Genomic DNA, 25,408 nt, shown 5'->3' on the forward strand with positions numbered 1-25,408 from the left:
CAGAGTGTAAACACTGTGGAGACACTAAAAAATGCAAAGAATCTTATGGAAAAAGAGGAGTTCAAAAATGTATGGATAAAAAGATGCCAAACACAAGAGGAACTGGAATTACTGAAAGAGAAGAGGGAGGAAGCAAAAACAAAAAATGAGGGAAGATCAGAGGAGGAGAAGAATACATTTTTTTTGCAATGTAATAGGATTGCAGGTATGAAAGTGGTACATAAACAGGAGGGAATAAAAAGGAGGAAGGTAGTAGAACCATGTCATGACAAGTATATAAACAAGATGATTAAGTTGATGTACTCAAATGTGGATGGAATGGTATCTAAATTATTAGAGATGAATGATTATGTCAGAGAAAATGAACCACATATAATATGCCTAACTGAAACAAAATTAACACCAAGGATATCAAATGACATACTAAACTTAGAGGAATATAATATATGGAGAAGAGATAGAAACTTAAAAAAAGGAGGAGGAATTATAATATTAACTAAGAAAAATCTAAAAGTCAATGAAATAAAACTAGATATACCATCACAAGTAGAACTGATTGCAGTAGAGATCAACACATCTGATGGGAAAGTAACTGTAGCCAATTTGTACATGCCACCCAGATCAAGCACATGGGAAAGAGACGAATATGAGGACCTGGCAGAGAATACAATTCAGAGTTTAAAAGCATTACTACATAAAATGGAAGAGAAATTGGAAAGAATTATACTAACTGGAGATTTTAATACAAATATAAAATGGAGTACTCTAGATATAATAAGCCAAGAAAGCTGTTGGGACCAAAAGCTCCTGGATCTCGTGCAAAAGTTTTTCCTGACGCAACATGTAAGGGAAAGCACCAGAAAAAGAGGACTCGATGTATCCTCAAGGCTAGATCTCATATTTACTAGGCAAGAAAACGATATTGACAATTTAATATACCACCCTTCGTTCGGCAAAAGCGACCATGCAGTACTAAATTGTAACTTCAGGATGGCATATGACATAGTTAACAGCAATGAAAGTTACAAAAAGAGCCTAAACTATAAAAAGGGAAACTATAATGACCTAAAGAAGCACTCCTTAGAAACTGATTGGGAAAAGGAGCTTAGAGGACAAGATTTAAATGCTACATATAAAAAATTCTGTGAATTTTATGAAATAGGAGTCCAGAAGTACATCCCACAGTACAAAGAAGCAGAAAAGAAAATAAAGAAATGGTTCAATACAGAATATAAAAAATCAAAAGAAAAATGAGATTTGTTGTGGAATAGATACAGAAGACACAATAGTGAAAGGGCATATAATAATTACAAACAGGCAAGAAACGATTATAAGAGAATAAGGAGGGACGCACAAAAACAGTTTGAGGAGGATATCATAAATAAAAGTAGTGATCACCAGAAGCTATTTTACAGCTACATCAAAAGCAAAACCAAAGTAAAGGATACAATACAATTCATTATGGACGAGGGAATCACCTATACACAAGAGAAGGATATTTGTGAAGCACTAAACAAAAATTTCCAATCAGTTTTTACAGAGGAAAAAAATTTTGAGAGGGATTATGTGGAACATGCATGCCCACACATACTACCAGATATACAAACATCAGAAAAAGTAATACAGGAGGAGCTAAGTTAATTAGACAATGGAAAAGCAAATGGTCTTGATGAAATTTCATGTTGGGTGCTATGTGAATGTGCAAAGGAGTTAAGTAAACCATTATTTTTAATTTTCAAGAAATCCTTGAGTCAAGGTAAACTACCTGATACTTGGAAGAAAGCAAACATTGTTCCCTTATTCAAGAAAGGGAATAGACAAAATCCACTCAACTACCAACCAGTATCACTAACCAGTGTTGTAAGCAAGGTATGAGAAAAGCTTATAAGAAAAGCTTGGGTAAATCATCTAGAAGAACACAATACGATAACAGAAAGACAGTTTGGTTTCAGAAATGGAAAATCATGTGTTACTAATCTGTTGAGCTACTGACAGAGTAACAGACACATTACAGGAAAGAGAAGGATGGGTGGACAGTATCTATTTAGATTTCAAGAAAGCATTTGACAGAGTACCACACCAAAGACTTTTATGGAAACTGTACCATCAAGAAGGAATCCAAGGTGTATTGTTGGATGCAAGATTTTCTCAAAAAAAGAGAAATGAGGACAGTACTAAGGGGAAACTACTCATCATGGAGAGAAGTGACCAGCAGAGTTCCACAGGACTCAGTGCTGGCACCAATCATGTGTTTAGTTTATATATAAAAATGATATACACAGTAACTCTGGAAATGAAAGCTATCTAAATATGTTTGCAGATGATGGAAAAATACAAAAGAGAATTACTAACACAGACTCTTGTACAAAGCTACAATAAGAATTAAATAAACTTCATGAACAGAGTAATATGTGGCAAATGGAATTCAATGTGGACAAGTGTCATGTAATCAAGTTTGGTAAAAATGGAAAAAGACCTGATTGGGATTAAACGTTAGGAAATAAAACCCTACACACATCAGAAAGAGAGAAGGACCTAGGTGTGATTATCAATAACAGACTATCTCTGGCTGACCGCAACAGTGAGAAGGTTGGAAAATGTATAGACTGCTAGCAAATATGAGAATAGCATTCACATACATAAATGAAGACATGTTAAGATAATAACATCATTCATCAGACCAACCCTGGAGTATGCATCAGTAGCCTGGAGTCCTCATCTCAAAAAACACATAGATAAAAAAAAAAAAAGTTCAAAGGGCCGCTACAAGATGGGTACCAAGCATAAGGGATCTAAGCTACGAAGAAAGACTATAGGTAAATAAACTGAATCTACCAACACTACAGGAGAGAAGGAAAAGAGGTGACATGATTATGCTATATAAATGCATATCAGGGATGGAGAAAATAGACATAAATGAATACTTAACCTATGGGGAAGCATCAGCAAGAGGACACTGCAAAAAACTGTATAAGAAGCGAGGTGATAAAGACGTAAGGAAAATTAGTTTCCCAAATAGAGCAATTGATCAGTGGAATGCACTACCGAATGAAATAGTGTGTCCTAAAACAATTCACAAATTTAAGGATATGTATAATAAATATGGTTTAAGACACGGTACAGTACGAGCTTGACTCATTCCTGTAAAGATACAATTAGGTAAGAACACACGCACAAGCACACAAACAATGCTGCCATGCATGTTCATGTATTCATGTGTCATAATGTCACTACAGACACATTTGTAACCTTGAAAGTAATGAGGACTGGATTCACCCACTCATACTCCTTAAATCCTTTGCGTGTTTAATGCAAAGTTTGTATAGCATTTAATTTTTGATGATATCATGAAATTTTACTCAACTTGGAGAAACCCACTATGACAAAATGATTAAAACCTACCTCAGCTGACCTTTTGCCTGAAAACTGAGAACACTGTACATTATTCCAGCTAACACTTTTTTTTTTTTTTTTTTTTTTCTTAAGCTCTGAGAATCTCACTGCAGCCATTGGGGGTTGTTAGATCTGAAGTATCAATTTTTTTTTTTTTTTTTTTTACAGAAATTTGCATTGTTATCTAATAAACTGTCTTGCCTGCTAAATGAGATATTATAAAAACTAAAATATGCACTATGCACTAACCAAGTCTGCCGAAGAGTTCAACTCCCAGTGCAGCAAAGATGAAGAAGAGCAGAAAGAAGAGGAGGCCAAGGTTGCCGACCTGAGGGAGCGCCTGCATCACTGTATCCAGCAGTGCACGGATCCCCTTGGCCATCTTCAGGAGCTTCAGCACTGTAAATGCAGCATCATTACCAATCACCCAACACGAGCTTAGCTTAAATCCTTTATAATACAATTAGGTAAACACACACACACACACACACACACACACACACAGACCTGTCATACAGAGAGAGGCTGGAAAAACTGGATTTGCCTTCGTTAGAGGAAAGGAGAAGAGGGGAGACATGATTGCGGTGTTCAGGACCATGGTGGGAGTAGATAAAATTGACAAAGAAGATTTGTTTGTATGGGATAAGAGAGTAATAAGAGGACACAGAATGAAATTGAAAAAGTCAAGCTGCTTGAAGGATATCAAGAAATATAGCTTTCCTTACAGAAGTATAGACTTATGGAATAGCCTGGACAAAGAGATCGTCCAGTCTAAAAACTTAAACGAGTTTAAAGTTAAATTCGACTTACTGAGAAACAGCGACGGAAACCCACGAGCATAGTACATTCCGTGTATATCACAATTAGGTATATTAGGTAAATACTTAAATATTTGGAACGACTTAGACAAAGAGGTGGTGCATGAGAAAAACATTCATGTGTGTAAAGGTAGACTTGATAAATGTGGATATGGAGACAGGACAACACGAGCATTGCTCAATTCCTGTATACTACAAATAGGTAAATACAAATAGGTAAATACACACACACACACACACACACACACACACACACACACACACACACACACACACACACACACACGACACACTAGACACGAGAATGAGAAGACATGCCTGGCATCACTCCACACCGCACTGGGTCAAACTCAGCCCGCAAATGGCCACACTTAAAAAGTATCTTTATATGAGTCAAGCTCAGTACTAGGTCCAACTAAATAGTGTTCTAGTATAAAAAAAAAAAAGGAAGTTTACGTAAAGGTGTTGTTCCAGCAACACAATACAACGAAGTAGGCGGCAGTGCCGAACAGGCAAATCAGCTGATTCAGTGTTCACTGTTATGTCTTCGAGGGAGAGGAATGAAAAACTGTGCGTAGAAGCTTTCTGTTAGTATCAAAAGTTGGCCACAATCTTTAGCAAATCAACTTTGGAAGGAGTTAAGAAATGGGACAAAGGTAGAAGGCAGGATAATGATTTCTACTGGGAACCTGTGGAAATGGAGACGCATAATAAACTGGTTGAACGAGTGCACAGACTAGAGAAGGCTTTTCAGTGAAATAGAAGAAATTAAAAAATAGTTGCACATGCAGAAGGAAGAAAATGAAAATTTAGTAAAGGAGATTAATAAGAAAGAAACAACAATTGATGAATTATCAGTTGAGGTAGGTACACTTAGATGGAAGATTAGTGAAATGGCAAGCACAGTTGTCAACCATGAGAGTATTATGGAAGAGTTCAGAAATGATACAGAGACAATAAGGCAGGCAAGCACTCTGACTGATCATAGTTGTGATACTGAGAAGATAACCCAGGTAAATGATGCAATGCAAAGCTACAAAAATGATGTGGAAACCACATATGCTGAAATGGTGAAAGTAAGAAAAGACTTAGAAACAAGAGTTGAAGAAAAGAGCATTCAAAAGGAAGTGAAGAAAATAATATAAAACAATCCAAAATTGATAAACATTTCAGCAGACATCAACAATTCTATAGTAATCACTGCTATAGAGGAGGAAGAAATAAAAAACAATATTTCGAGAGACAAAAAGGAGATGGCAAATGTAATGAGCATATTGAAGGAAGTGTCAGGGGAAATCTGTAGTAAAGATATAGAGGAACACAAAAGGCTAGGGAAAAATGAAATAAATAAATCAAGGCCTCTGAAAGTAACCTTCCAGAGTGTAAACACTGTGGAGGAAATACTTAAAAATGAAAACAAACTTATGGAAAGAGAGGACTTCAAAAATGTATGGATAAAGAGATGCCTAACTCAGGAGGAACTTGGATTACTAAAGGAGAAGAGGGAGGAGGCAAAAACAAAGAATGAGGGAAGATCAGAGGAAGAGAAGAACACATTTTTTTACAAAGTAATTGGACTGCAGGTTCGAAAGTGGTACATAAACAGGAGAGAATAAAAAGGAGAAAGGTAGTAAGCCCAAGTCATGACAAGTATGTAAACAAGATGATTAAGTTGAGGTACTCATGCAGATGGAATAGTATTTTTTTTTTTTTTTTTTTTTGATAGTGAATGGAGGAAGGAAAAACAAATAATAATAATAATAATAATAATAATGATAATAATCTGGCCTTTTGTTTCTCAAAAGCGCCAGTTCTTCCTTTGGGAATTCACTAGCGCTCGACACCCATACATTATTTTATACAATAACAAGAATTGAGACATTTCTTGTATATAATACAAGCTACATCATATATATGTGTGAAAGTGGCAATAATCAAACCCTATAATCATCCGTCATAGTACCTCTCTCCAGGTCATAGCATTTTGAAAAAAGAAAGGCTTTCAGCTGTCTCTTAATGGATTCAACAGTAGAGAGTTGTCTTATGGACAATGGCAATCTGTTATATAATCTAGGGGCTCTAAACGCAAAAGAACGATCAGAGAAAGATTACTGGTGGATGGCTCCTGGCTCATCAAGACGCAAGGAATCATCGTCACTGCGTAACATCACACCCGGGCGTGCCGACGGGAGTTTTAACAATTCAGCAAGATACTTCGGTTCACCAAACTTGAGAACCTTAAATGTAATAAGACACAATTTAAATTCAATTCTAGCCTTTACTCGTCACCAATGCAACTCAATCAGAAACGGGGTAGTTGAGGTTCTCGGGGGGAGACCAAAGATATGCAGTGCAGCCCTGTTCAACACAGACTGAACTTTCGTTAGTATATTATTTGGAAGACCAACCCACAGTGAATTACAATAATCAACACGAGACAAGACCACTGCATGGACCAATGTTAAGAGGCACCGGCTATTCAGGAATTTTCTCACAGAGTACAGATTTCTGATACACAAGTTACACCCTCTCACAACCTGATTAATATGTTCTTTGTAATTTAACTCAGAATTAAAATAAACACTCGATTTTGAACAGAATTGACTGGGTGAAGCTGTGATACGCCAATGTTCAAAGCCAGGGCATTATCAGTGTCATCACCCCTTCTGTTTCCTCTGCTGATGATGATCTGTTTTACCATCATTCAGCTTAAGTTTCCTCTTAGCCATCCAAATCTTAATATCAGACATTAGAGATTCAAACTTTGTCTTAGTATCGTTGATATTTGACATCTTAACATAGAGCTGGGTGTCATCAGCATAAAAATGATAGGACACATCATGAGCATCAAGTAGAGACGATAAACTACAGTACTTGTGTAGATAGTAAACAGAATTTGACCCAAAACTGATCCTTGAGGGACTCCAAATAGAAGGGGAGCAGAATTAGAGCTAGTGTAATCAACAACCACTCTCTGAGATCTGTCCAACAGATACGACTTAAGGAGCAAGAGGGCACTATCACGAACGCCATAAAAATACAGATCTTCCAATAATAGTTTATGATCTACTGTATCAAAGGCTGCAGACAGATCCAACAGAACTAGGAGAGAGGACATCCCACTACAAGTGTTTGCCACGAAGTCACTCTGAATCCTTGTTAGTGCAGTTTCAGTTGAATGGTATTTTCTGTATGCTGTTTGAACAACAGGAACAACTCTGTTGTGTTCCAGTAGAGGTACGGGTTGATCGAGTATGGCCCGCTCAATAATCTTGGATAATAAAGACAGGTTAGAGACGGGACAATAATTTGTCATGCTCTCGACATCAAGGCCAGGTTTCTTAATTAGGGGCCGAAGCAAAGCACATTTCTCAGACTGCACAAAATTACTTTCTAAGAAGCATCTGTTTATTATGTTGCAGATAAAGTCTGCAGCGTGCTCATACACATCAGGTAGTTGTGACATGTTACATGGATCGAGTGAGCAAAATGTTTTATTAAGTTCTCTGATATAACATTTGACTTTGTCTACATCCAGCGGATGAAATGTTGAAAGCAAATGATCCCCGGTGCACCGTGGCTGGAAGTTAACTGAGTACGCTTCACTAGGAGAACTGCTGTCTAAATCACTTCTAATGCGAGATATCTTATTTGTAAAAAATGAAGCAAAATCAGAAGCCAGTTGGGTATCAGATGCAGAAGTGGGTTTAACAATTACATTCCTCCGGCCAACCAAATTGTTCACAGCTGCTGACAGTTTTTTTTTATCACCACCACATGAATCAACTTTATTTTGATAATACCTAGCCTTTTGGGCTTTTACAGTGTGAACAATTGCTCTTCTCGCAAAAACATAACGCAAACTTTTTTTTTTTTTTTTATGTGAGGAAGAAGGAACCAAAGGCAACAGGCCTGCAAACTATTCCTTCCAAGAGAAAAACAAAATATAAGAGAGAGCCCAATTCAAGATCCGATCATTTCCAGATGCCTGGACACACTGCGTTTGAAAAACTGGACATCATAGGAAGCAGGAAATACAGACAGAGGGAGACAGTTCCAGAGTTGACCTGTTTCATAAATGAAGGGCTGGGAGTAACAGTTAACTCGTGCATTAGAGAGTTGGACAGAAAAGGGATGAGAGTTTGCTGCTAGACGGGTGTTACGCGCCCGTCGTAGGGGTGGAGGAATGCATGCAGACAGTTCAGAGGAGCAGTGACCATTGAGCAGCGATAGAAAAGAGATAAAGATGGAACAGTGCGGAGAAGAGACAAAGGTTGAAGGGAGTCAGTAAGAGGAGGAGAGTTAATGAGGCGAAAAGCCTTTGACTCCACCCTATTGAGAAGAGCTGTATGTGGAGAGCCTCCCCACACATGAGAGTTGTACTCTACACAGGGGCGGATAAAACCCCTGTATAGAGTCAACAATTGTGCAGGGGTAAAGAAGGAACGGAGTCAGCTTAGCACACCCAATCTCTTGGAAGCAGATTTTACAAGAGATGTATTATGATCTTTCCAAGACAAGTCCCAAGTAAATGAAACCCCAAGCATGTTCAAGGATGATGCACGATTAAGCTGAATATTATCAAACATTAGTGGGTATACTGTGGAAGATTTTGTCGGGTTGATAGGTGCAAAAACTGAGTCTTCGATGCATTAAAAACAAGATTATTTTTACCCCAGTTAGAGATATCAGCCAAGTCAGCCATTAGGTGTGCCATAGCCTCATCCCTTGTTTCTTGAAGTAACTGCTGAGATGGACGTTGCCAGAATCGAATGGAAAGGTGAAAGGTGGAGTCATCAGCGCATGAGTGGATAGGGTTAGATGTACAGCTTAGAAGGTCATTGATGAATAAAAGGAAGAGAACTGGTGATAGGACAGAGCCCTGAGGAACACCACTGTTAATAGATCTAGGAGAAGAACGATGGCTGCCTACAACAGTGGCTATAGAACGACCAGAAAGGAAGCTAGAGATGAAGACACAGATAGAAGGATAGAAACCGTAAGAGAGCAGTTTGGAAATTAAAGATTTATGCCAGACTCGATTGAAAGCCTTAGAGATGTGAAGTGCAATGGCAAAGCTTTCGCCAAAGTCCCGAAAGGAGGATGACCAGGAGTCTGAAAGGTAGGTGAGAAGATCGCCGGTGGAGTGTCCCTGACGGAACCCATACTGACGATCAGAAAGAAGGTTGTGATAGGAAAGATGCTTTAAAATTTTTCTATTAAGAACAGACTCGAAAACTTTTGAGATACAGGATGTTAAAGCAATTGGACGATAGTTAGAGGGTTGGGAATGGTCACCCTTCTTTGGGACTGGCTGAATGAGAGCAAACTTCCAGCAAGAAGGAAAGGTACAAGTTGACAGACAAAGGCGAAAGAGTTTGCCTAGGCAGGGTGTAAGCACAGAAGCACAGTTCTTGAGAACAACAGGAGGGACTCCATCAGGCCCATATGCCTTATTAGTATTGAGGCCTGTGACAGCAGAAAATACATCAGCTGAAGAAATTTTAATGTCAGCCATGAAGAAGTCAGAGGGGGGAAGTGATGGAGGAACAGCACTGGAATCGTCTAAGGTGGAATTGGAGGAGAAAGTCTGAGCGAAGAGATCTGCTTTATCAGTAGAAGAAATAGCTACAGAGCCATCAGAGTAGAAAAGAGGAGGGAAGGATGATGAGGTAAAGTTGTTAGAAAGGTTTTTGGCAAGGTGCCAGAAGGAGCGGGAAGAATTCGAGTTAGAGAGTTGAGAGCACTTAGTACAGATGAAATTATTTTTAGCAGAGCGAAGAACAGACTTAGCACGATTCCGGGCAGAAACGTATAAAAGATGTGATTCAGGGGTGGGTTGGCTCTGGTACCTTTTATAGGCCCTCTCCTTGTTGCGGACAGCATTAGAACAAGCGTGATTAAACCAAGGCTTTCGTGCATTAGTCAAAGGATATGAGAAAGGAATGTATGCTTCCATGCCCGAAAGAATAACCTCTGTAATGCGCAAGGCACAGCCAGATGGCTCCCGGCCATGGAAACAATAATCACTCCAGGGAAAATCAAAGAAGTACTGCCTGAGGGCCTCCCAGTCCGCAGCTCCAAAGTGCCACAGACAACGTTTCTTTGGAGGGTCCGCAGGCCATACTGGAGCGATAGGACAGGTTAAGGTGATAAGGTTGTGATCAGAGGAGCCCAACGGAGAGAAAAGATTAACAGTGTAAGTAGAAGGATTGTTGTAAGGAAGAGGTCAAGTATGTTGGAACTCTCTCCAAGGCGATCAGGGATACGGGTAGGGTGCTGTACAAGCTGCTCTAGGTCATTAAGGATAGAAAAGGTGTAGGCATGTTCACCAGGTGGATCAGTGAAGGAGAGGAGAGCCAAAGGTGGTGGTGAACATTGAAATCTCCTAAAATGGAGATTTCAGAGAAAGGAGAAATGGATAGAATGTGTTCCATCATAGAAGTAAGATAATCAAAGAATTTTTGATAGTAAAATTAGGAGATAAGTAAACAGCACAGATATATTTAGTCAGAGAATGACAGGGAAGCCGAAGCCAGAGTGTAGAGAATTCGGAAGAATCAAGTTCAGGAACACGAGAGCAAGATAAGTTGTTGCGTATATATACACAACAGCCACCTTTGGCTTTGAAATGAGTATAGAGAAAGTAGGAGGATACAGAAAAGGGTCTGCTGTCAGTTGCCTGAGACAGCTGAGTCTCAGTTAGAAAAAGAAGGTGAGGTTTAGAGAAGGAGATGTGGTGTTACTTCGGTCCGCTGCATGCGCCACTCACGTTCTACCCTTCTACGTTGTCTAAGCAAAGAATTAATGGATCGACCATACCATGGAGAATCATCACGTACAGTGATTGTTTTTACTATCTCAGGACAATAATGGTCAAAAACTGACCTAAGCTCATTGTTGTAAATATCAACCAACTCATCAGAAGAATGACTGGAAGAATCAATGGAGTTTAACTGTTGATCAATTTCAATACACATCAATTGGCGATCAACATTCCTGTAATTTCTGAACCTAATGACCTTTTTAGATGAAAGGGATTTCGGGACATCAAAACTAAGAGTGATCAGAGCATGATCAGAGATGAGGGGGTCAAATGAGTCAACCTCCACATCTGATATGTGCCTGCAACCAACAGGGGACAAGACCAAGTCAAGAACATGTCCTGAGACATGAGTTGGATTACTCACATAACTGAAAAAATTGTTCTGGGTGATCAACTCAAGGAATTCTGAAGAAAGTGGTTTTGACTCTGGACTGTCAACCCAATTATTGAAATCACCACAAACAAGAAGTCCTCCAGGTTTAAGAGAAAACCCTTCCAGAAACTGCCCAAACTCCTCCATAAAACCCCGATCTCTGCCCGGATGACCTGGTCGATAGACAATTGCAATTCTATTGGTATTCTGATGGAAATTTATTAATACTTCCATAAATTCAAATGAAGATGGGGTCAGGTCTGAGTCAATGAGAGAAACGTTTGCAAGTGCTGCTGAGTAGATGAGGGCTACACCTCCTCCTGGATAGTCAGCAGCAGGCCTGGGAATACTAATTATAGAATGTGTCTTAGGCAAAGCATTATGAATAATATCGATATCAGACTCATACAACCAGGTTCCAGTCAAGCACAAAATGTCAAGCACGTGCTGATTTAGAGTTTCATTAATATAGTCTATCCCCAAACAGGATTGAGGCGTCTGGCAATAGATAGATAGATTATTTCGGATAGAAGGAATATTTAAAAGACCCATCCTTAACTGGTTCAAGAGAGACGTAGTCAGTTTTTTGAATGGTCAAAATTGGTGTTTTCAATCAATCTATTCCTATGAGAATTCATAATTGGACAATCTCTACTTGATGAAAAATGGGCAACCGACTGTGAATTTGAATTAGCATCTTGATGTCTTAAAGAAGAGCAGTTGATGCATTTGGGAGAATTTCTGTTACTACAATCCTTAGATTTATGGGTTCTAGCACAAAAGATGCATTTAGGTTCATTTTTCATAGAACATCTCTCAAATGTATGACCAAAGCCTTGACAGTGATGACACTGTGTAACCCAGAATCTATCGAATGCGCGGCATCTCATAAGATCCACATAGATGTAATTGCCCTGTTCTACAATGGAGGATCTCACCTCTGGCGACATCTTCAAGACAGCAGTTTTGGTGTCATTCCTTGTTCTTGTGATGAGAAGGCTGAGGGTACAACCTCAACCAACGAGCATCTTAATTTTATTGTTTTTTCTCAGAATGTTTGGGATGATGTCAGAGTCACTCAAGGAAGAGGAAAGCCCTGTCACAGACATTTTAGGCAACATTTTCTTTGGCTCTGATATGCAAAAAGTGCCCTCAGAGCCAAAATGATCATTCAGCACCCCAGTTGCTTCACCCTTAACTTCAGCTGAGGGAACCTTCATTACCAACCCATCAGACTTGGTCTTAAGACAGCTATCAACCGGTACCGAGTTAAGTACATCTCTGATGTCTTTTGGTCCCATCTGATTTGTCCGGGCATCAGCACCACTCTTTGGTTTCACAATCAGTACATGCTGACTATGAATGGCTTTTTTCTGGCCATGAGCACTGATCTCAACCACGCCCCCCGGCAGATCCTTCCCTTCCCCCACGAGAGACCCACCCGCGAACAGCATCCGCAAATGACTTGGCCTGATCTTGTGTGACAGCCATGGGTGATGAGACCTTGGTCTCTAGAGCCTCCAGTCTATTTGAAACGTCTCTACTTGCCTGAAAGATTGGCCCAATAACTTTATCTTCAAACTCCTTCTTGGTACTACTTCCTCCACCAGCCAAGACCTCATCCGCTGGTGCAACACATTGGCTACACAGCCAGCGAAAGCCCAGTTGGTGGCTCTTCTTCATAAATGGATAGTTGCCCGTGTCCAAATTTTCACAAGCTATATGAACCCACTCACTGCAGTAGGTGCACTTCAATGCTTGTGCACTTTTCGCTACAGACCTACTGCAGCGAGGGCACTGGTGTTGTTTGTTCATGATAAAGTAGAACAAAAAACAAAATAAAATGACAACAACAACAGCAAAAAGTATATACAATACTACCTGGGATAAACCCGGGTACCGCTGCCCCCGTTTGTGTCACCCTAATTTAGGAGAAAAAAGAAAACCGAAATAAAACACAAAGAACAGAAATGGAAAAAAAAAAAATAGGGTGTCTACGAGGTCACCACAAGCAAGTGAGGTACAACTTGACTACCATTCTACGAAAGGTAACCCAAATCGAGGTGCCACAAAAGTGCTGAGATGGTATTGACAACTTTTCCCAATTCGAGCTTTATAGCAGCAGCAAATACGTCACTTAGGCAAGACTTCATTGGTTACGATACTGCCACTGTGCAAAGGAAAAAAAATAAGTCCATGTGCCTAAAGGCATCCTCCATCCATAAAATACTTATAACATTCATTCATTCATCATCCAATCCTACATTGGCCCATGAGGAGTGTTGGAGCCCGGGGCTAAGCAGTTGGTCCCGACATTTAAGATGAGAGTGACCAGCCTCACTCATCCCTGAGTGGCATTACATGAGCAATCAACCTCAACCATCCCTTGGATATAAACCTTCACCGGCTCAATCTGATTGGGGCGCAATAATTGCTCCCTAAATTTGGATTTAAATTCGAGAAGCAACTCCCAGGAAGTGAATTCCAGAGAGTAGTAGTTCTGGGGATAAATGAATTTTGATAAGCAGAGGTTCTTCATTGTGGGGGAGAGAGTGTGAGTTCGTGGGTGCTCCCAGCTGCCCAAGTATTTTGGGAGAAAATGTGAAGGGGAGGAACAATTGAAGCCAGTTCGTCAGAGCACTTATGGTAAAAATATCGATAAAATATAGTCATGCTAAAGAAGCAACATCTCTACGTACTGATAATGGAGAAAGGTCCTGCATTATGGCAGGATTATTGATTAATCTAATGGCTTTATTTTGAATTTTGTCCACCTGCCTCAATGCAACTGCTCCACATCCACTCCACAGTGGTGAACAGTATTTGATCTGAGAACGCACATGAGTTTTGTATTTTGTGGCCATCTGCTCGTCAATGAAGAACTCATGAACTCTGTACATGAGTCCCAGTTTTATAGAAGCATTTTTAGCAAGGGATTTAACATAAGCTGTCCAGCTTAGGTTGAGGTTTAGAGTAACACTCAGGATATCAATTGTAGTGGATATGGGAATACTGACATCATTCAAAATTATGTGAGAGTCTGAGGGATTCTTTCTGTTGGAGAAATTAATGTATTTAGTTTTCTGACCATTAAATGAGACCAGATTTTTTTGTCCCCACTGATTAATTTTAGAAAGGTCCTGGTTCAGAGAAATTGTTGTGTTTATTTGGGAATTTATAATATCAAACTGCCAGAGATGAACGATTATATCGAAGAAAAGGAACCACGTATTGTTTGCCTAACTGAAACAAAATTAATGCCAAGTATATCAAATGATACACTAAACCTAGAGGAATACAATATATGGAGAAGAGATAGGAACTTAAAAAAAGGAGGAGGAATTATAATATCAACAAAGAAAACTCTGCAAGTCAAGGAAATAGAACTAGATGTACAGTACCATCACAGGTAGAACTGATCACAGTAGAGATTAGTATGTCTGAAGGGAAAGTAATTGTGGCAAATTTATACATACCGCCCAGATCAAACATTTGGGAAAAAGGAGAATATGAAGACCTGGCAGAGAATACAATTCAAAGTTTAAGGGCATTACTACACAGAATGGAGGAGAAATTTGAAAGAATTATACTAACTGGTGATTTCAATACAAATATAAACTGGAACACGCTAGATATAAAAAGCCAGGAAAGCCGTTGGGAACTAAAGCTCCTGGACCTTGTGCAGGAGTTTTTCCTAACACAGCATGTAAAAGAATGCACCAAAAAAAGAGGACTTGACATACCATCAGTACTAGATCTTATATTTACTTGGCAAGTAAATGATATTGACAATATAACATATAACCCTCCATTCGGCAAAAGTGATGATGCAGTATTAAGTTACAGCTTCAGGATTTCATATGACATAGTTAATAGTAATGAAAGTTAGAAAATGAGACTTAACTACAAAATGGGCAACTATCATGACCTAAAGAAATAGTTCCTAGAAATAGATTGGGAAAAAGAGCTTAGAGGACAAGATTTAAATGTTATATATAGAAAACTCTGAGAACTTTATGAAACAGGAGTCCAGAAGTACATCCCACAGCACAAAGAAGAAGAAAAGAAAATAAAGAAATGGTTTAATACAGAATGTAAAAAATCAAAAGAAAAATGGGATTTGTTGTGGAATAGATACTATCTATCTATCTATATACCTAGGCTGCTTCCCCCAAGGAAAGGGAGGTAGCCGAGACAGGATGACACACTCCCCATTTACTCATCCATTCAAACACACTCATTTGCATCTTAGCCCCAAAGGGGAGAACGGACAGATCCACACCGCACCACACCGCATAAGGGTCAACTGCGCAATGCAATCAGTGACATCAGCAGCAGGGCCCGACAGCAGTACTGATTTACCCCTGCCACATCATAACAGAACCATCCCCTTACCCGCACCTGACCTGACTAGCTGATCAGACCAAATGCGGGAGAATATCCCCTCAGGGCTGCGTCATCACTTATTCATTCACAATTTCTCTCCATTTATTTCTGTCACGCACAGCCACTCTTCCTTGCTCAACAGACATTCCTCTCGCATCCGGCGCTCTCTTCACACTGTCCATCCATCCTATTCATGGTCTTCCTCTCAGCCTTACACCTCTCACATCAGATCTAGTTATCTTTTTCACCAATCGCTCATTATCCATTCTCTCCATATGCCCAAACCATAGCAACACCTTCTGCTCAACTCTACCAACCATCTCCCGAACAACTCCAGTTCTCCTTCTCACTTCATTATTTCGCACTCGATCCATACGCGTCACTCCACACATACTCCTCAGACACCTCATCTCCATTACATTCAAACTTTTCCTCTCTGCTACATCTATATTCCATGTTTCAGCCCCATATAATGCAGTCGGTACCACAACACCCTCATGCAGCCTTCTCTTTACATCCATTCTAAGCGAATGACATCTAAACACTTTTTTCATTCTTCCCAGCACCTTTCCTACTTCATTTATTCTAAACTTCACTTCTGCAACTATTTTTCCATCCACAGCAACATGTGACCCTGGATATTTAAAACACTCTACCTCCTCAAGCAACTTCCCATTCAAAACTATAATCATCCCCCTACCATCTATCAACCTTGTACACTTCATCACTTTACTCTTATTCTCATTTACTTTCAATTTCCTCCTTTCACACACCCTTCCAAACACCTCTACAGAAGACACAATAGTGAAAGGGCATATAACAACTATAAACAGGCAAGAAACAATTATACAAGAATAAGGAGGGACGCCCAAAAACAGTTTGAGGAGGACATCGTAAATAAAAGTAGTGATCAACCGAAGCTATTTTACAGCCACATCCGAAGCAAAACCAAAGTACAGTAAAAGATAAAATACAATCCATTACAGATAAGGGGATCACCTACACACAAGAGAAGGATATCTGTGAAGCACTAAATAAGAAATTCCCATCAGTTTTTTACAGAAGAAAGTAATTTTGAGAGGGATCATATAGAACATGCATGCCCACACTTACTACCAGATATACAAATATCAGAAAGAGACATACAAAAGGAACTAGGTAAATTAGACAAAGAAAAAGCAAATGGTCCTGATGAAATTTCATGTTGGGTGCTCCATGAATGTGCAAAGGTGTTAAGTAGACCATTATTTTCAATTTTCAAGGAATCCTTGGGACAAGGTAAACTACCTGATATTTGGAAGAATTGTTGTATGCAAGGTATTTGAAAAGCTGATAAGAAAAGTTTGCTACATCATCCAGAACACAATATGATAATAGAAAGACAGTTTGGTTTCAGAAAGGGAAAATCACGTGTTACCAATTTGTTGAGCTACTATGATAGAGTAACAGAAACATTACAGAACAGAGAAGGATGGGTGGACAATATCTATTTAGATTTCAAGAAAGCATTTGACAGAGTACTGCACCAAAGACTTTTATGGAAACTGTACTATCAAGGAGGAATCCAAGGCAAACTGTATTGTTGGATGCAAGATTTTCTCAAAAAAAGGGGAAATGAGAACAGTACTAAGGGGAAATTACTCATCGTGGAGAGAAGTGACTAGCGGAGTTCTACAGGACTCAGTGCTGGCACCAATCATGTTTTTAGTGTATATAGATGATACAGACAGTAACAGTGGAAATGCAAGCTATCTAAATATGTTTCCAGACGATGCAAAAATACAAAAGAGAATTACTAACACAGACTCATGTAAAGAGCTACAAGAAAAATTAAGTAAACTTCATGAATGGAGCAATACATGGCAAATGGAATTCAATGTCGACAAGTGTCATGTAATCAAGTTTGGTAAAAGTGGAAAAAGACCTGATTGGGATTAAATGTTAGGAAATAAAACCCTACACACATCAGAAAGAGAGAAGGACCTAGGTGTGATTATTAGTAACAGACTATCTCCGGCTGATCACATCAGTAAAAAGGTCGGAACATGTATACACTGCTTGCAAATATGAGAATAGCATTCACATACATAAATGAAGACATGCTAAGAAAGATAATAACATCATTTATCGGACCAACCCTGGAGTATGCGTCAGTAGTCTGGAGTCCTCATCTCAAAAAACACATAGATATTAAGATTGAAAAAGTTCAAAGGGCTGCTACAAGATGCGTACCAAGCTTAAGGGATCTAAGCTACGAAGAAAGACTAGAAAAACTTAATCTACCTACACTACAGGATAGAAGGAAAATAGGAGACATGATTACACTATACAAATGCATATCAGGGAAGGAGAAAGTACGGTAGATATAAATGATTACATAACCTATGGGGATGCATCAGCAAGAGGACACTGCAAAAAACTGCGTAAAAAGAGAGGTGATAAAGACGTAAGGAAATTTAGTTTCCCACATAGGGCAACTTATCAGTGGAATGCACTACCAAATGAAATAGTGTGTGCCAAAACAATTCATAAATTCAAGGATATGTATGATTAAAATGGTTTAAGACACGGGACAGTACAAGTTTGACTCATTCCTGTCAAGATACAATTAGGTAAGAACAATTAGGTAGGAAGACACACACACCACTCATGACACAAGTTTCATTATTTTTCATGATCTCATCCACATAAGTAAGGCGTTTCAAAGGCATATCCTCATAGAAGATTCTACTTAAATTCTATCACTGCAATGATTGATCTACTGTATGAAACCACTCATGATGCTGCATGCTGATGTATCCTTTGAGGTTTGTAAAGGTCTTTTGTAGCACGTCCCAGTTGATTCTGCATTTTCTAACTTAAGGTTTGCAATACATATGCACTATATAGCTATGGCAAAGTCTTTGAAACATCCTACAAATAGTGAATAACCATGAGTATATCACACATTCTTGCCTCATTTCAATTCTAAACCTGAATCATTCACTTCAACATCTGGTTACTCTTAACATATTTCACTACCATCACAGACAACATACAAGTTTTCCTTGTACTTCATACATATGCAAAACCTTCCCTAATTCTTTTCTATTCACCTTTCACACACCTTTTTGCAATAAATAGTATAATACTTTGCAGTCCTTTTTTAATACTCTTTCCACTATGTATATTATTATGGGCTGGAGAGGGACACCCTTCATGCAGTGGAACCAAAATAATCAGGTGGCTCTGCTGTTCAATTATACAAACATCCATCAGCTTCCTCCCTATCTCCCAAAAGGAGAATGATGGACTGCAGAAGAGGAATTTTGGCCTGCAGCTGCTGGGTTCACATTCAGATGAACCTGATGCAACAGCTACTGCTACTGCTGCCACTACAACTTACTGTAAATATTTCATCCACACAGCCCCATTCAGTTCTAAAACCACCCTGTTCATCTCTCACTAGACAGTTCAATATTTTCATTACTTTTTCTGTAATTACTTCATTATATCTACAACATTCAGCAGACTTACGCTGACATTTCTGCACTAAGTTCAATCACCTTCCTTCTGCACACAGGTACAATCACAGCCTTTTTCTATTCCACTGGCAAAACTTCGCTCATCCAAGATTTCTTGTACATTTCTATCAGACATTTCATTCCACCCTTTCCAGTACATTTTAACACCTTTGCACAGTACATACAACTGTACCTTATCAACACCTGCTGCCTTCCCAGTCCTCAAATTCTTCATAGCATTTTTCACCTCTTCCAATGTCGCATTCTCAGGTACCAGATTCATTCTCTGTGTACCATGAAACAAAATCACACTCACCACTGCATTGTTCTAATCATTCCCATTTATGTACCTCACTATGCACTCTTTTCATCTGCCCTTTATTTCATTTCTATTTGTTGGTATTCTTCCACACATCAATTTGCTAGTATTTTCATTCACCGCTCATATTCTCACACCATTTTCCACACTGATTCCTACATACTTGCACCTATTTCCAAGAAAATGTTTTCCTATTTTCAAATTACAGTTTTATTTCCTAATTATCTTTTAATTTTCTATTTTCCTCTCTTTATTAACCTCTCTGCATATCTCTCAATATATTCCTTCCTTTGATTAAAACTCTTTTGTTGTGTCCACCTCATCCACTTCATTTTTTTTTACTTCCACATCCCACAAAACTACACCTTACTAGTTGATACCCTTGTAAAACCAAACACAGTTTTAGCATTCCTAATCAAATTAATCTTTATGTGCACTCCACAAATTTTTCCACATTCAGCTGATCCCAGTTCACTGACCCTTTTTGCTACCTATAGCTCATTTTCATTGCTACTTCCTTATTTCTCAACTTCTACACATAAATCTTTCACTCTGACTACTCCTCTCATCTTTCAACCCATAAAGCTCCCCTCAATTTCATCTTGCATACTGCAATCAGATAAAGCTCTGCATCATCTTTCCATTGCTCTCATGTCAGCAACACTTCCGAGCATCCTTCTCTCTACAGGCATATACAGTACTGTAATCAAGTTCCTTTCAACACACTCTCTATACAGTACTTGCACATACGTGTGCTTCATTGTTGTACTGTATTTTTTATAACATAAGTATCTCCTACAACTAGGTTTGTTGCTTAACCTGTGGATTGCGAGCCACAGCTCAGGCTGGGTAGCGTTGCATTGCAAGTCACAGCTCAGGCTAGGTAGTATTGCATTGTGAGCCACAGCTCAGGCTGCGTTGCATTGCAATGCGAGCCACAGCTCAGGCTGTGCTGGCCATACAGTATATCACCGTTAACTATTCCACCACTATGCAAACTTACGCATGGCGCTACTCAAAGACGGAGTGAGATTTTTTCTTTTCACCAGATGATGCCCTGGATGTTTATCTTCAAGTTTATAATAAACAAAAACTTTTTTTTTTTTTCACTACTTCCCTACGTAAACGTATGCATGGCACTACCCAAAGACAGAGAGAGAGAAAGATTTTTTTTTTTTACACCAGATGATGCCCTGGATGTTTATCTTCAAGTTTAAAATAAACAAAAACTAAAAAAAAAAAAAAAATTTCTTCATTTTTTGCACACCACGGGGTGGGATAAAAATAGATAATTGCGCAATCCACAGGTTAATATAGTCACCAGTACATGACACTACATGAAATGAGTGGATGGTGAACAGTCTTACCAAGACCTATTTCTTTAACTAGTACTCAGCTTACAGAAAGTTATAATTGTTGTTCTCTTTAATACTGACACACCTGTACAGTATTTCATATCCCACTGAATTCTTGACTATAAAGTCTTATACAATTGTATGGCTTGCATCTAAATTTATTTATCCATTCAATATCCAACAGCATATCTAGGATGGTCATGACAAACATGCCTCCCTGTCAACACTCATCTCTACTCTCTTTAAACAATCAAAATTTCCTTCCCTTAGGTAAAGTACAGTACTCCTCAATTCTGTCTTTCTCCTTGTCATCAGTTTTTCTCTACACTTAGTTATGTTTATGTTAACTCTGCACTATGAACCTCCTACTATGTAATTAATCACAACTCCTTAATTTTTTTGTCTGGTTACCCCTCTCAATCTGATAATGTACTGTACTTTTTTACATGTGTATCTCCTACAACTAAGCCGGAAGGATATTCTATATAATCAACCGCACCCTCCCAACCCAAACGATCCAAATAATTCTATTAAAAAAAAAAAAAAAGCAATTTCAATCCTGCAAACTCTTTCAAAATACATCCATTTTTACAATGAAAACTCAGTTATAGTACTGTATTTCAAATAAAGGGAAGCTGCAACTGCGCATATATTTAACACACGAAAACTTAAGTTAAAAATATCATCTAACAGATTTAGTATACCTACTATTAAAGTTTATTAATGCAGCTGTATCTACTCACTTCCCTCAGTGGTGACCCTTTTATCTCCATACACCTAAGTACTGTATTGTACTCGTTAGTCTCTGCAGTCACCTCCCCTCCCCACAAAATCTGCACCAGTAAGCTTATATGTGAGAGTCACCTGGTTTGTCTCTGGCAATCCTGATACTATGATAATTCATCACTCTTAGGCAACCTAATACTATTATAATTCTCACCCTTTGAGTTAATGACAGAAACTTAATGCTTTCCTCTATGACACATGCTGATCTAGCATATGTGTGAGATTACAAGCTTTACTTATGGCAGTTTTATTACTGTTTCCATTAATCTTCACTTTAGTTCATTGTAGTACCCTAACTTTCCTCAACTAGGCTAAACATGTTCATGTGTCATGCATGAAACTGAAACGGTTTACCTCTGGCGATCCTGAGAACACGCATGACCCTTATGATGGTGGGGTTGATGGGGATGAGGTCACTCTTCATCTCTTCCAGCACAATGCCCACCACAGACAGGATGACTATCAACACATCCAGCTGGTTCCACCTGACATGCACATACAAACACCATCATCACCTCTGCCAATCACTTACACTATCACTATTCCTCACCCATTATTTCAATTACCCATAATCCTACCACCAACAACTGTAATTTGTACTTGGGTGTTGGAAATACACTCGCGTTACCATTGCCATACTTATTAAACTGTGGTAATTGTCAAAATGCGGAAGCTGTTTATTTGAATACAAAGCATAAAAAGTAAATTGCAGCTTGCCGTCTTGGCTAATGATGCTCAATATTTATAGGTGGAAAGCATTTACAAGATTTGGATCTTCAAAAAACTACTCTTCTCACAATTAAATGCAACAGAGTGAAAATTGAAAAAATGCTCTATTTGTCTAACTTAAAATATTTTGAATGGAATAAAATTATAAGCAAACTTTTGACTACTGAATAAAAAGACCAAGCAAGATGCAACATTATGATATATACAGTACACTGTATTCATCAAGTACTATTAATTTCCTTTAAATCAAATTATTAAGTTCTGAATCCTTACAAAACATACAGTATATCTAATGAAACACAGAATATGCTGCACATGGTGCATGCAAGTATTATGTTAAAAATTGATAAAATAGCATGCTTTATTCCACTTCCAAACACTTAAATGTATAGATTTATATTTAAAAAATCAAATCTAAGAGGCTGTATCACTAAGCGTCCTTGTATGATGTACAGCATTAAACAAAAATAAATAGATATGGGTGCCAATCTCATTCTGTACTTTAAGTAAACTATGATGATTAAAAAAAAAAAAAAAAAAAAAAAAAAAAAAAGCAGTAATATGTATCATGTACTGCATCACTTATATAAAGAAATATGTATAGTATTTGTCACAAATGGTAGTTAATATACTGTACTTTGGACATTTAGATTATGTATACCAAAACATATTTCTACATGTGTGGAATTATACAAAATTAAAGTACTGTTTATCAGTGGATGGTAACTTTAAAATGCATGAAGAAGTAAACTGTTTACAAAATGACCAACGATGATAACACTGTAGGTTGGATATACTGTATGTGTTTTGCTGGGTAATTATTATGTCTAAATAGAGTGCATATACAATACAATGCTGACCTACAACATAAAGCCCTGCATGCCTTAACTGTGGACATCTTTTGAATACTGGCCAATTTCATTCCTTAAAGCCTTTGATATGGTGGTACTGTTAAATGCTCTATTCTTGCTACCACAAGACATTTTACCCAGCTTAGAAGGGTGGAGTGGCAGTGAAGGGTTTAATGAAGGCTGTATCTAACCCCTCCTTGTCAAAACTTTCACATACACTGAAGAAAACTGCCTGGAGATGGCAAGAATAAAGTATGAAACATGACACTTGCCTGAAGGAGGAAATGAGTTGAATAAGCTGGCAGGAATAAAACAGTTTCTCTACTGGTAAAATCTGTAACGTAAATTTGGATCTCCATCTTTTTTTTTTTTTTTTTTTTTTCCTGGAGGGAACAATCTTTCAGGCTTCCAGCCTTTAGTTCCTTCCTTCTTACATTTAAAAAAAAGAAAAAGAAAAAGCTGAATTTAGAGCTTTCTGAGATCCACGTGGTATTTTTCCCATCAACTGATTTCAGTCTTAAATGTACCTCTCTAAATTCACTCATGATAAAGAAGAACTTTTAATTTTTGATGCATTAAGGGTGACTAATAACCTTTTATGATGCAACACAACAGTGACATTTACATCACCTATGAACAGCACTTCCAAAGAACAATAATATTAAATAGGAAAACAACATGCAATCTTCCAGCTGTGAGAATGTTATATATACGTCCAATCTTAAGACAACTACGAACAATCCACAGAATTTGCATTTGTCCATCACTTCTTTGACCCCTTGAACTTGATGATGAATTAAAAAAAAAAAAATTATTCTTACTAATTCTCAATAACTATATTATACTTTGGACAGATTTAATGTGTGATTGTTCTGTAGCAGTGAATGGGTAAATGAAGCCTATATATAGCCATTCCAATTTGAAAAGTGTTCTCTCAGCTGAATTAAATTGTTGGGAGATACAGAGAATACAGTTTACCAGAATATGAAATACTGTACATCATGGAACTGAAGAGGTTAAAATCTTATGGTAGCAAGACTGATTCAAAATAAAAATAACATTCTCACAGGGGTTGGAATTTCTCTTAAGATTTTTATGGTAGTACATAAAAAGAAAAAAAAAACGTAACCAACTGATGTACAAAACAATCATGAGCATTGAAAGTGAAGTACGTCTCAGTCATTGGTGGTCAGCTAAAATTTATTAAAGTATTGAACAATACATATATTTAACTACAGTGATTTGATCCAATGAGATAAGAAATGTGAACTGGCTGTCAAAACAAAGTTCTTTATTTAAAAAGAAAAAACTTATCCAAAACATTTGAAATATGTGAGAAATTTCCATTATAAATTCATGGCCTCACTCTTCAGTTTATGACAGAAAACTGAACAGAGCTCAATATATATCAAACCTCTGTAGTATATATACTGAGATGCAAAGAAAAAAATCCAAACAACAAAAACACTGTCTGACTAATTTCTGAATTATTTACCCACTAGTGAAAGAGTCCGCGGCCAGGAAGGAGGAAACATGTTAGGAACTACACTAATCTAGGCACCACCACACCAGCCACCACCAATTCAGACCTCAAACACAGCTAAGGCCATGTGGAAATACTATAACCAACCATAGTGTGTTTGCTCTAACCTGATAAAGATCCAACACTCCTTTCAGAGCTGACTGCCAAGCATAGTCAGAGTGGGGTGCTGATTTGAATAGTAGGCAAACAGACTCATTTCTATCCCATTTTGGCTCATCAAAATTCATACGGTCCCCAAATTGGTAAAGAAATTGTTGGAGGAGCCCAGTTTCATCAGGTAAAAACAAACAGACTATAGTATACATGTACTGTACCGTACAACCAACTGATGAGGGTGAAACATTACTGTTCTGACCAAGAAGAATGTAATTTCCACACAACTTAAGCTTAGAGTTGGGGAATATCCCATTTCGGTGCTTGGAGTGGGTTCTAAATCAAAATACATTAATGTGGTCTAAGCTTGTCAATCACTACTATAAAACTGAGACATTAAAAAAGGTGTTAGCAGATTCAATCTTACTATCAG

The 25,408-nt window shown here is 38.2% G+C and overlaps 1 protein-coding gene across 1 annotated transcript in view; it reads right to left on the reverse strand.

The window, feature by feature from the left end:
* LOC145400804 (voltage-dependent T-type calcium channel subunit alpha-1G-like) overlaps positions 1 to 25,408 on the reverse strand; it is a 470,580-nt gene that overhangs the window by 83,103 nt on the left and 362,069 nt on the right. The window contains exons 31-32 of the mRNA XM_080273240.1: positions 22,114 to 22,244; positions 3,643 to 3,792 (exon numbers count right to left, since the gene is read on the reverse strand). Coding sequence (XP_080129366.1) covers positions 3,643 to 3,792; positions 22,114 to 22,244 — 281 coding nt within the window. The remainder of the gene's footprint in view (positions 1 to 3,642; positions 3,793 to 22,113; positions 22,245 to 25,408) is intronic.

Source organism: Coenobita brevimanus, chromosome 53, assembly GCF_032717465.1.
Source record: "Coenobita brevimanus isolate Jiangsu-jjx chromosome 53, ASM3271746v2, whole genome shotgun sequence".
Classification (NCBI taxonomy): Eukaryota; Metazoa; Arthropoda; class Malacostraca; order Decapoda; family Coenobitidae; genus Coenobita; species Coenobita brevimanus.